This window comes from Watersipora subatra, chromosome 4 (genome assembly GCF_963576615.1).
Source record: "Watersipora subatra chromosome 4, tzWatSuba1.1, whole genome shotgun sequence".
NCBI classification, from domain to species: domain Eukaryota; kingdom Metazoa; phylum Bryozoa; class Gymnolaemata; order Cheilostomatida; family Watersiporidae; genus Watersipora; species Watersipora subatra.
In genome coordinates this window covers 17,431,487-17,445,417 of record NC_088711.1, presented here as the reverse complement: position 1 = coordinate 17,445,417, position 13,931 = coordinate 17,431,487, and the positions used below count along the sequence as shown (strand labels likewise).

Sequence of the window (13,931 nt, the reverse complement as noted above, 5' to 3'; positions counted from 1 at the left end):
GTCACTTATTCTAAGCTTTTTTATTATAGCGATATATCACCTCCTCACTAGTCTGGAGATAAAATGAACAGACAAATTCTTACGGATTAAATTTTGCTTTGCTCCTTCTGAATGATCTACGTATATTATCTGGGCCATAATCACTGTCCAGAGGATGTCTAGAATTTCTTCTCCTTGATTGACACACTGGTTCTTCAAGAGGTGCAGGAATAGATAGTCTGTCAGTATCTTTATCTGAAGTGTGAGATATATCACCAGAGTCTAGATCTTCTTCTGTGCTAAGTCTAGGTTGTAGTTGTTTTACATGTCTTCTCCATGTAGGTCCACTTGGCCATACTCTAACATTAACACTTCGCTGGCCATAGACTTTAGTCACTAATGCTGGAACCCATCGAGGCTGATTAGATCTTCTAGGGCCACAGTATAACGCATAGCATGGATCTTTAACTTGATAACTGATAATCTTGTTTACTGTGTCATTCAGAAACTTTGCACTTCTAGATTGTCTCCCATGAGCCGAATGAGCTGCCGATGGAATAATTGTGTCAATTTTGCATCGAATTTGCCTTCCGTGTGTGTGGGTGTGTGTGCGGGTGTGGGTAGGTGTGTGTGTGTTTTCATCAACAGAAACAATACAAGATGAGGAGACTGAGATCTCAGTCTCAGTCACCAGTGCAGGTCGCTGTATTCTCAGTCAGTAGTGCTGGTCGCTGTAGTCTCAGTCAGCAGTGTAGGTCGCTGTAGTCTCAGTAAGCAGTGTAGGTTTCTGTAGTCTCAGTCAGCAGTGCTGGTCACTGTAGTCTCAGCCACCAGTGTAGGTTGCTGTAGTCTCAGTCAGCAGTGTAGGTCGCTGTAGTTTCAGTCAGCAGTGTAAGTCGCTGTAGTCTCAGTCAGCAATGTAGGTTTCTGTAGTCTCAGTCAGCAGTGCTGGTCACTGTAGTCTCAGTCACCAGTGTAGGTTGCTGTAGTCTCAGTCAGCAGTGTAGGTCGCTGTAACCTCAGTCTGCAGTGTAGGTCACTGTGGTCTCAGTCAGCAGTGCTGGTCGCTGTAGTCTCAGTCAGCAGTGTAGGTCTCTGTAGTCTCAGTCAGCAGTGCAGGTCTCTGTAGTCTCAGTCAGCAGTGTAGGTCGCTGTAGTCTGTCATCAGTGCAGGTTGCTGTAGTTTCAGTCAGCAGTGCAGGTCGCTGTAGTTTCAGTCAGTAATGCAGGTCTCTGTAGTCTCAGTCAGCAGTGTAGGTCGCTGTAGTCTCAGTCAGCAGTGCAGGTTGCTGTAGTTTCAGTCATGGCACCACTATATTACAAACCTATTAGAATCACATACTGTGTGTCCTGATGAAGTTTTGAGTCAAGCTCTTTTCTCAAAGATGACAGACCCCTTTGGAAGCACACTTTAGAGACCAGCAGTCTCAATTCATACCGTATACCATACAGATTGTTAAGGTATGGGTCCCTCTAGCTTGTGTGTAAAGGTTCGGTGAAAAAGGCGAAATGAACCACTTGTATAATAGCCAACATGTTGTTGATGAAGTGATTGTATGAAATATTTGATTATAACAATCTCAAATCAACTTTGTTCGTTTCCAATGTAATGAGCTGCGTCCAAGTTTTTTGAATGACAACGGCACTTCTTACAACCATTTATGCATGAAGAAAGATACTATTTTTTATAGCAACTATATGATAGCTAGTATTACAAATTGAAACATTTCAAATAATTCATTTGGTAATTAAATTTATTAAAATCCTCTTTTGTAGTTTAACATGTCATGATTATGGGTATTTTTATACTTGCTCGCTTTCATCATTAACATATAGTTGGTTTTTTTAGCAAAACAGCGATACAAATAGCTGCACAAATGCTATAGCTATCACAAACCTTTGATGATCCTTATAATACAATAGATATCCTAATAATGCTTAAATGCGGTAAGTGTACTGGATAATCCAGCAAGAACATCACAGGCTTTACACAATTGACAATTTTCATTGGTCAACCTAACTCATTTAGTAGCGTCATGTGTGTAGCTACAACAAATCGCTGCCCATTTCATTGTACTGAGGCTTTTAGTTTAATGGTGTACCTGGCTGAACATTGCTGCGTGTGCTTTTTACAGGGCTGGCCTCATAAAGCATGACATTATATTGAAAGTCGATGATCGAGTTGTGGATGACTTCAATGATTTGATCAGCACGATTAAAGATAAAATCACAACTAAGTTCACTGCATACAGAAATGGACCAATAAAAAAAATGCACCTTAGGCCTCAAAGACAACAGAGCACTTGACAGAAACATGTTTGTATGTATTCCAAGAATTTTAATAAAATATAGCTGACTGACCCTTTGTGACCTATTAAAGCATATTTACTAAGTCACGGAAGCAAGATTACTTTATATAGCACCTTCGATGAGAACAAATAAAACTGTGAACAACTAAAAAATACAAGTAGTGAAAAAGGCCCATGCGAAGCACCTTCAACAGAGACTCGACAACAGGTTGCAGGTTATCCTCAGTTACTGCTGGAGAAAATGAAGTGTAATTACAATGAGATTATATATGTCCCCGCATTTCTTGAGATTTTGATATCAAAGAGCTCAACTTTGCGCGGGTAGAAGATTCCAATCCACTGGTGACTTATTATGAGTTTGAAGGTATTTATTGGCTTGTGAGAAATGTTTACATCCAAAGAAGCCTCTGTGAGCAGCGAGTGGTGATGGATGCACTCCTTTTAGTACACAGTGCTTGCTCTATAAACAGATTGAATGCAATATGTACTTGGTAGTTTATGCAATTGACCCCCTTGTCCCTCCTACCCATCAGCACTGACATGTATCCGTGCTACGGATAGCTATCTCAAAGAAATTACTCCAAATCTTGGTATCAAAAGTAGTCAAAATCATGTGGATAAAAATAATGATTATTTGAAGTATTTTAACATTTTTGAACGCATGTTCAAATAGTAATTACTTCTGTTCAATATACAAATTTTCTACAAACTTTTTACTATTGGTTTTTAAGTTACGCTAATCGTAAGCTATTTTACAGCTTCAAAATATAGTCAACATTTTGAAGTTAATTTTGCCGTATGTCATTCCACAGTCCAAAAAATTTAACGATAACTACTTTAGGTAATTTATTACATACAGTATTAGAGGATTTGTATTACATAACACGATCTATAAAACTACATGTAAAAAGTAACTTAAATGCAAGAAACGGAATAAAGGAATAATCAATAAAATATATTTTAATGTCATGTCGCCATTGCATTAAAGGCAGATGAACTGATGTGTAGCCTTGGCAATACAAAAAAACAGACGTTTGGTAGGTAGAAGCCATGATAAAGGCAGGGAAAGTCTAACTTGGATTCTAAAAATTTTATGTTAACAAGTTTTTATATATTTTTTGTTATTATATTTGAAGTTTCCTCAATTTGTAGCCTCCATATTATTGCTAATTTCGGAGTTTGTATTTTAACCCAAGACTTCTAAAGAACTACCGCTAAGCTTTAGGAGCTGAAATAGTTAAAGTTGTAGCTGCGTATATGAGCAGAACCCATGGACGTATTGTAAGCCAAATCCAACTATCTTTCAGTCCAATGCTATTTGTCCAGACCAATACTATAACTAGCACTGACCTTATTTATATGTCCACCTTTCTTTTGAGCATAGCTGCCCCAAAGGATGAATACCGTGTTAGTAGTGTTCGTATTAAGGTAGTGGATAACAGCATCAGTAAGCGTTTCCCATCCCTTGTCTTTGTGAGAATTTGCTAAGCCAGCACGAACTGTCAGCACAGAATTCAACAGCAACACGCCTAAAAGATAATCCAATGGACAAACAGTGCATGAGGACCACACAACCTTCAGCATGAAGGAAAACCTGATACATTGTTCTTGGACCAATTCCATTCGTGGTTTTTAAATTTTGATTTGCTTTTCCGCTGATTATGAATAATTGGTCTGAATTCAAACCATAAAAATTTACCACACAATTAATTCGTCAAGAATGCACACTACAAAAACAATTTTGATAAAATAATAATAATCAAAGTAATGATCGGTGTAAAAAACAATAATTCCGCAGTTGCAAAACCGCCAAGATGCCTACAACAGCAGTGATGTGTGTGACTAGCACAGTAAATATTTTGCTACTTGCCAAGAAAATTTTTGTTGAAAAAATGGTTGTCTGTTGCCTAAAACAATTGGTCAGGTATTAGGACTTTTTTTAAATATTCTTACCCAAACTACAGTCTTGATCACGCAATTGACTAGACTGGTGTTAGTAAAACTGAATATTACCTGTAATTACATGTAAGTCATTAAAAATGCTGTTTTGTTTATAAAAAAGTTGAATAAAACGGTGAAATTTTAATTGTATTAACATAAGGAACCCAATACATGGTTTTTAAGTAATATTTCTCTGTAAGATTATACATATTAATTTTAGTATAACATTACGTAACGAATGTCAAGGTGTTGCTTCAGTTAAACATTTGCCCTTTATAACGCCTTGGTCAGGATGAAGGTCAATAAACAGGAGAGCAAAAGACCAGCGGTGGCACGAAAAAATCAAATATGGAAAAACCAAGATTTTTAAACTCGCAAAAATCAGTGTTTCTTGACAAACAATCGTATGTTGATGTGGGTTACAAATCTGTAAACAGTCCTGTCATGAATTGGCAAGTGTGATGGAGATAATTGATTGCATATGTAGTACAATGCTACAAAAGGACCTTTCAAGTTAACACTGCTTTGAGTTTATTTGGCAAACCTCAAAGCAGGATTAATTGTGAGGTAGCAACCGTAGCTGGGACAGTATTCCTCACTACTTTGTCTAATGAGAGACATGACATCAAGTAGATCTGTAGTTAATCCCAGCAGCTTTTAATTTTGAAGTAATAATTATGTGTAAATTAAGGTTAGTGTTTCGTCTCTTCATTTAGTTAATTTGAGCATTCTTACTCAAAATCAAACACAATAAAGCCTGAGCTTTTAGTTGGAAATTTTCAAGGTTAATTTAAAAGGCGCAGCAACTTCAGCCTTTCAAGGTAAGAAATCGATGAAGATTCCTTGAAACAGAGATACGATGTGGAATACATATGGAAGGACTAGCTGTGCTACCCGGCGTTGCCCGGGTAATAAAAAAGTCTGCACAGAAAATTGATTTGTATTTAACATATAACAACATTTACCACTCTAACTTTCAAACTACATATCATGAGAGAAGCGTTTTGTGTAGTTGAAATAAATTAAGAGAAAAATGAAAACAACTGTAAAGGTTTTAAAATTTTGTCAAACAACTGTAACTTTCAAGCTATTAGCCTGGCACATTGCCCATGGAAAATTGCAGTAAGCTGCTAGGCTTCTAATGACGGTACTCCATGACATTGCGCAGCATTGTTGCCCAGCTAGGCTATTCTAATAATAACTATAGCCGAACGCAGAAAGACATACGACACACGGACATACTTTGAGAAATATATATATATATATATAGATTCAACATAGCAAAGAATTTAAAGATAAGTGTAAGGAATGTAAAGGTCCGGCCACACGTAACGAATTATTCGTTCAATCTGACCGAATCCACGAATTTCACAGAACTCACAGATTTATTCTGCCGAATATCATAGATTCGTCTGAGCTGTGCATGCACACCGAATTCGTCGACGAAACGCTTTTAATTGGTTAACTAATTTTTTTAGCGAGCACGATTCTAGCAGCTTTGACAATTGGTATAGTCCAAGACACGTCCGACGGCACACAATCAAAGTATGGGCGCGATATGACCTGATACATACGATGCAACTGCCTAGTTGCGCTAGAGATGGAGACTGTTTCTGCGACAGAGCTTTTGCTGCATAAAAAGAAATTGTTATTATTGAGAAAGAAACAGCTTATAGCGTCTAAAACATCTAAAAGAAAATACTGGATACACCCGATAAATAAAAAAAGACATTGTCATGGGATATTTCAGCACTTGATACAAGAGTTAAGAAATGACAAAGCGAGATTTAAAAATACTTCAGAATGACACCCGCTAATTTTGACCATTTACTATCGTTGATAAAGCCTCAAATAACAAAAGCAGACACCGTTATGAGGCTAGCTATTGAGCCAGAGTTAAAGCTGGCTGTGACTCTACACCATCTTGCGGAAGGTGCCAGTCATACATCTATAGCTGCCCACTACAGATTGGGTAGATCGACTACATCACAAATTATATACGACACTGTAAAGGCACTCTGGAATGTTTTGAGGCCTATATACCTGAAAGCTCCGTCTAGTGTAGAAGAATGGAAAATGATCGCTCATGGGTATGTTTCTATACTACTATCAGAAAGAAAATCTGTTCATAACTATTTGACGAAGTGGAATATACATGTACATCTTTGGTATTGTACTGTTGTAATTTCATGTAATATATTTTATAAATAGTAGGTTATACTAACCAAAAGTTCAAGTAATACTTATGTCTTCTTTTTTGAAAAATAAAGTTTACATTGGATGAATCGCTTTACTCACTCACAATTTGTTAGTTTTGCAATCCATCTCGAATAGAAATAGTTTGAGAATTTTCTAGTACATTAATTTTCTAAAGCATATTTAGCATCGCAAGTGAAGTAGACATGTACAAATAGCCGCGAATAATTTGTAATTTCTTTTCCAGATTTGACAAGTGGAACTTTCCACACTGTATAGGAAGTTTGGATGGGAAACATATAACGCTTCAAAAACCAAAAAATGCAGGCTCTACATTCTTCAATTATAAACAAAGGGAGAGCATTATCTTGATGGCGATATGTGATGCCGATTATAAGTTTGTCATTGTTGACATAGGGCAGCCTGGGAGTCGAAGCGATGGAGGAGTGTGGGACTCAATGGCTTTCGCGCGAGGTTTGGAAAATGGTAAGGAAAAAAATTATTAGTTATAAAAAGTAGTTATCAAGTGTACAGCGTTACTTTAATCTAATTTCATATGACTATATTTATACAATTATATTTTATATTATATCTAAACTGCATGTAAAGGAGAATAGTACATGTTTGCAAACTAGTACTGTGATTCCGAACTTCTATATTCAGGTAACATAAATATACCAGCTCCAGAACCAATCGGTGGCGATGGTGCAGACATGCCATATGTGTTAGTGGCTGATGAAGCTTTTCCCTTGAGACCATACCTTATGCGACCATTTCCTGGACGGTCATTGGACACCCAAGAGAAGAGTTTTCAATTATAGGCTGTCACGAGCTCGAAGAGTTATTGAAAATGCATTTGGTGAGTCATTTTCATCGGAAGTATAAAATTCACCAGTTTCTCAGTTGTACAATGCAGTCACTAGTTTTGAACTGCAAGAAATCCATTGGCCCTGATTGGCGACAAACCCAACCGATTGCGATACATAAAACTAATTGTTGCATTGGCATGTTGTTAGGTATACTATCACAGCGATGGAGGATACTGTTCAGAATGATTGCAGCATCTCAAGCCAAAGCCGTCCAGATTGTGCAAGCTGTTTGCGTCCTTCACAATTACCTCCGAACAATGGCGGATGCAAACTATGTGCCTCCAGGTTTTGCGGACGTACCAGGTGAAGATGGTGTAATCTGCAATGGATTCTGGAAAACAAACGTCCAAGACCATGTTGCCACTCGTTCTAGGAGTAACCGAAGCATCAATTCTGATGCAATGGCAGTTAGGGATTTTTTGGTGCAGTATTTCAATGGTACCGGAAGGGTAGAATGGCAGATAGACGCTATTAATAGAAGGTAAAATACCCGCAAGAATATGACATCTATTCATATGAATACAATTGTATTTTTAAATTATATTAGACATCAAATTTAATTTAGTTATAACATTCAACATTATGTACTATGTGTAATAATGTATAAATGGGTGTGTTCATCAATAATGATGGGAGATGTAGAGTTATTTGATGCTAACTACACATGCACATTTGCTCCCATTATATAAAATTCTTTGAATTAATCGATGAAATATTTTCTTGGCTTTCAGATACTATAAAATTTACTGCTTTCAAACTAGTGGTTCCACTACTATTTTGAAAGCCGTAAATTTTATATTATCTGAAAGCCAAGAGAATACTACATTAATTAATTCCAAAAATTTTATAATGAGAGCAAATTTGTAGTTGGCATCAAATAACTAATTCTCCCATCATTATTATTGATCACGTCCAAATATATAAACAATCTAAATATGATGTTGCAAAAACAATATTCAAAATAAAAGTTGTTACTTGGGGTTTGGAGATGAGAGCAATTCTGTGTATGTCTGTACATCAGAGTCAGGAGTCGAGGTGGGTCCCTGGCTCTGATGCAGTGAGGTGAACACACGAGAATTGGTGAGAGGTGGCGAAGCTAATGGCGACGAAGATAATGTCGGCAAAGGAGTGCATGAGGGAGATCTGAGGTGATTGAGCAGAGGTGGAACTGAACAATTAAATTGAACTTTGATAAGGTCCTCCTCAATGATTTGTCGAGCTCCTGCTGGTATGGCATGAGTTGCCTCATCCTAGCGGCTACAGACATTGCATAATAAAAATGTTCATCGCGATTCTCCTGTCTATTTAATCTATCATCTACCGTCTTGATGGCCGCATCGATATCTTCTGTCAGTTTCCTTTTTTTCTTAACTGAAAAATATAGCATTACAAATGTAAAATAAACATTGATTATTAGGCACCAAAAACAGCAGCTCAACAATAATAAACTTCTCAGTTTACATTTAGAACTCCGTAATTTCAGTTTGGCAGGTTGCATACCTTTAGAAATATTCAATGGTGGCCCTGTAGGACATGGCACTTCGGTAACTGACGATGATGCATCATCAGTCACATTGGATCTGACAATGTATTTGTCAGATTCAGTAGCTCTTGATAAGCCAGACAGCTTGGTTGATGCGCCTTTGGTAACTGACAATGATGCGTCATCATCAGTTACCACAGGCGCATCAACCAAGCTGTCCGGCTCATCAAGAGCTACTGAATAAGACAACGTATTTGTAGCAGTTGCCTCCGTTGAAGTTGCTGGCATGTTAGAAGAAGATCTGTAATAACAGAAATAATGTGAAACATGGACTGTCATCAATGCATGTTGAAAATTATTTTATTATCATTTCTTCAATGAATATGAACTGAACTAGGTTATGCTTTTATTAAGGCTTTAGATATATCTAAAAATTAATGGATGGTACTAATTCATTAGTAATGTAAATTATTATATATTTGAACTGTACTCACACAAATGTGCTGACACCATCTTTGTAAAATTTCATACATTTCCACCATATCCAAGATGGTTCTGGTGTAGCTCTGGTACCACTGGCGGTCCTCTTCCGATAATCTCTCATGTGTATGTTGAAGGTGTCTCTAAGATTCGACCATTTTTTTCTGCACGTCTCAGCTAAAAAAACATAGAAATACAATAAACTATTACACGTCCTAGTAAAAAAGTGGTATGATCCTTGTTATTTACAGATGGTAGCGCTTTGGTAGCGTGGTGGATGAATATTGCCATATTTAATTCAGCAATCTTTTGTCACATTCATAAAGAATTTCATTCCGCAATTTCGCATGTTGACAACTTTTTAAAGGTAAATTTGGCATTGGAAATGCAATTACCTACAAAAGATAAGCTTGCTATATCTCAGCAGTATAATAAAAAGCCGTAAAATCAAACAGCAGCGAACAACAAGTGAAACAAGTTTATTTACACATACCATCCCATGTCCGGCCAGTTTTCTCAGTCATCACTTTGGCTACGTCTAGCCAATTGTTAAACTTCACCGTTTTTTCATCTTTAAAATTTCCCATGCTTTTGTCCCATAGTACCCATCTAATTTGTACTTCGTTAATGAGAAGTTCCTGCCACGCCATGGTGAGCCAACGAGAGAGAACCAACAATAGCGCAACTAGGCAGTTGCATCGTATGTATCAGGTCATATCGCGCCCATACTTTGATTGTGTGCCGTCGGACGTGTCTTGGACTATACCAATTATCAAAGCTGCTAGAATCGTGCTCGCTAAAAAAATTAGTTAACCAATTAAAAGCGTTTCGTCGACGAATTCGGTGTGCATGCACAGCTCAGACGAATCTATGATATTCGGCAGAATAAATCTGTGAGTTCTGTGAAATTCGTGGATTCGGTCAGATTGAACGAATAATTCGTTACGTGTGGCCGGACCTTAACACTGTCATTCCAGGAAATTGTTGATCATACGAAAACACCTACTGAAAGGTGTTCAGCTTGCAGTACGGTAGAAAAAGGCTTCACTGCAGTAGAAAGAGAAATGCATCCTACAGCTTTAGAATCAAGACGAACAGACAGACTACTACAATTGTACTGTACCTTGTGCTACCACACCAGATCGTGACACGAATGTTCTAAACAACCAACTCTTCATTCCACTCAGTGGAACAAGAGACATTTTAAGTTTTGATAGGAAAGAGCAAGCCAGGATATGAGCCACCTGCATGCGAGGAGAGTGCTAGCTCATTGCTTGAAAAAGTGCATGATAACGTACAGGCTGATTACAAAGACCAGTTTCGGTATCAATATATGGTTGGTCAATTATCCATAATGAGCCTATTTAGCGCTGTCACTGATCCTACTACACACGTTCGAAAAACTAGAAAAAATAGCAAAAGTGACTATCAACAAAAGTGAGAAAGCTGTGACGGTGACATGTGACACCTGAGTCAGGTTGGAAGTGTTGCCGATAGTCACATGCTTTCTCAGTTTTGCTCACTTTTGGTGGAGGAAAAAAGCAACCTATGCCGGTAGATATTGGATGGAACTCTCTAACTGTCACTAACTAAAATTTCATTGTGTCTTTTTTATGCCTTTGGCTTTCATTCGCACTTTGTGTAAAATTGCTAGTAACTTTACTCCACTAACTTACATGTAGTTTGCCCATTATAATATTATATAACTGTTGAATGCAGAAAATACACTAATTTGCCAAACTAAAGCGTGTAAGTCACTAATACTCAAACGTGGATTCACCAGCATTCGGATGTGCCATGCAATACACCGACTTACTATAGCTGCACCAGTTAAAACACCATTGAGCAAGAACACACCTTGTTGAGCCCAGCCCATGAGGTAGCCATGATTTGGTGCCTTGAAACCAGGAATATCACTAGCAAGTTCTTTGTAGATGTTTTGAAGACTAGGTGGCATAGCAACACCTGGTGGCACACTGAAGCAGAGACCTTCAACAGGAACATATTATTAGTGTCAAATCCTAATATTTCAGTATGAACATAAAATTTTAGGTCAAATACAAAGTTTGATGTTTGCGAGCTGCAAATGGGTTCCTTTAAACATACCATGTGCCTGGTTAACTCCATGATAAGGATCTTGGCCAAGTATAACCACCTTTACATCATTCAATCTGCATGCTGTAGTCCATGCAAACACGTCCTCGATTTTAGGATAGATGGTGTGTTTTGTCTTTTCTTGTTTAACAAATTCACTTAGCTACAAACAGAGATGAGATAACAAATGCTTTACAAGTACAACAATATGAGATATGTGAATAAGAAAATAGTTAATCTTATGACAGAAGCTATTCTCTTGGTCACCAAAACTTTAGTATTGCAACTAAATACACTAATTCATTGGGTGCTCACCACCATTGAGTTTACTAAAACCTCTCAGTATAATCACATATTAAACAATTGTATTCTATGAGCAATTATAAATTAACAGCACTGGGCATGGAATTGAGAATGATGTTTTTGCCGAATTAGTTGTTTTAGTTACATATATATACTGCATTTCATTGATTGCTACACGAACTATAAATAATACTTGTTATACTATCCATCCATGACACTGCCACATGCTGTAGAATGATATTAAAGACATCTATTTTAACCTATATAAGTCAACCTTTTGAAAGTAATCCTTGGCAAATTCTTTTTCAAGACATGGCTTCCAGGACAGGCCAAATCTTGTAACCAAGCCATTGGTCTTAGGTGCAAAGGAGACTACCTTAGGCGATGTAATAGTAGATAGCACCGTTGCGGTTGGATTATTTTCTTTCAACTTCTTGCTGCCCTAAAGTTTAAAAAGATAACATAGTGTAAATAAACGAGTTGAAGAAACCGCTATCTACACACACTTGCAGTTATGTTACTAACTCACGTTACATATACAATATATCATAGATAACTTTGGTTTCATGAACGTTGATCTTTTGTTATAAAGTAGCTATGCAGAATTCACGGGTTGGTCACTTTGAGAATTTATGAGTAAATGAAGGGTACTTGATGAAAACGCTGTTCAGCAAATGGCTTGCCTTGACCATCCTTTTCAACTCATTTAAGCTATCATTCTATTAGTTTACTCAATGTGGCCAATGTGTATGCCACCCATTTAGGCATTTACCTTGCATGCATTGGCAGCATGCTTTTGTCATGATTACTGTGGCACTTGACTTATCCGTAACATTGGTCACACATTATTAGGAGCCTAGGCAGAGTAAGGCAAATGCACATCAAATTCAATATGCGATCATTGAACCACAACCTAGTGTTTTATTAACATTCACAAATGTTTTGTTGTACATACTTTTCAAATTGTATAAAAAAGCAGTTGACTGTCTGTGAAAATTGTGTTGGGTCTAAAGCTTTGATTTATGTTCAAACGTATATTGAATAACAATGTGTTTGTGGCCATTTGAACTCGTGATTCATGGGAGTTCTTGGCCAGACGATCGATAGTATATTTGTAAATCGCTCCTTTTGGAAGCATACGCTATCGCTAACATTACGAAATCATTACTTGAATAGAATTATTAGACGGTTCCTTTTGATAAATATATTGTGTTAGGTTATATTTTCAACAAACTAAGTGTAGCGAGATACTTTTCTCTTCGAAAATGAAAAACTGTGAAGCATTAATTTATGTTGAAAGTGTTGAGGAATATAGAACGTATATCGAATTATTCCAAGTTATTTGTAGCGTATTGACATAATATGTAACCTTCGCTTCGTTTGAAGTCAAAGCACGTTTTGTAGGGGTCAGTATATCAACGTTACGACTTTTTTGAGCCAACGGGGAAGATGTTTTAACAGAAAAAAATGAAGATAACTTCGTTTGGTTTGCCATTAGTATTCCGAACACGTGGTTGAACAACGCGCGTTTAATTTCATCCGGTCGAAGACTTGTAATAGATAATCGAGTATTATGGGGTCATATCGTATCACATTTCAGCTGGTAAAAGAGAGCGGACAGTCTCCGAACCGTAATAGCTTCACGGCGCGGCTCTGGGAAACTTTTGTCAGAGGTCACATAGCACAATACGGAAAACCCAACTCCGTATTCGCAAACGGAGCCTGCAGCTGTAGCTACCTATTTGGTCCTATTTAGATTCGTGTAACGCCATTTGCTTCGGCAGTGTTTATTTGGGAACAAAACAAGACTCAATCGCAAACCTAATAAGCGTGTCACTGAATGCTATAATAATTTATTAGGTAATATTTCTGTTACAAATTGAATACAGATAAAAATATTCGGTGCAATCACAGCCACATTGAATTACCGTATCAGTTTTGGCACATCCCGTCTACATCTTCCCATATTTTATGCGCTAACAGTTGCTGTGAAATTAAATAATTAATTCACCTCTTCTGCTAGAATGAACTACTTTATCAAACTTCTTGTCCCACTAATGAAACTTTATAAGCTGATTGCAATTGTCGTACATTAAATAGATAATTCTTCAACAAGCATGTTTTCCAGTTGTAAAAACCTGTTTTCACATTTTTTATTTGAAAGTTGGCTCATAGTATATTTTTAATTCAATAAGTAAAAACCTACTTTTTTTGGAGCTATCCAAATGTTGTCTGTTAGCTGAACTCTAACAAATATGACAGGTTATTTAAAAAAGA

The 13,931-nt window shown here is 37.2% G+C and overlaps 1 protein-coding gene and 1 pseudogene across 2 annotated transcripts; one reads left to right on the top strand and one right to left on the bottom strand.

Moving 5' to 3' along the window:
• Positions 1-2,195: 2,195 nt before the first annotated feature.
• On the bottom strand, positions 2,196-13,168 carry LOC137392832 (uracil-DNA glycosylase-like). 2 transcript variants are annotated; one of them, XM_068079164.1, is made up of 6 exons: positions 13,024-13,168; positions 11,929-12,096; positions 11,364-11,514; positions 11,115-11,246; positions 3,639-3,817; positions 2,196-2,748 (listed from the first exon to the last, which is right to left on the bottom strand). In XM_068079164.1, exons 1-6 carry the CDS (start codon positions 13,147-13,149, stop codon positions 2,596-2,598), a joined length of 909 nt encoding a protein of 302 aa, XP_067935265.1. In that variant the 5' UTR covers positions 13,150-13,168; the 3' UTR covers positions 2,196-2,595. The 2 variants fall into 2 exon arrangements, with proteins under 2 accessions (XP_067935265.1, XP_067935266.1); XM_068079165.1 differs by lacking the exon at positions 11,115-11,246.
• On the top strand, positions 5,830-7,779 carry LOC137392948 (uncharacterized; annotated as a pseudogene).
• Positions 13,169-13,931: the final 763 nt, after the last annotated feature.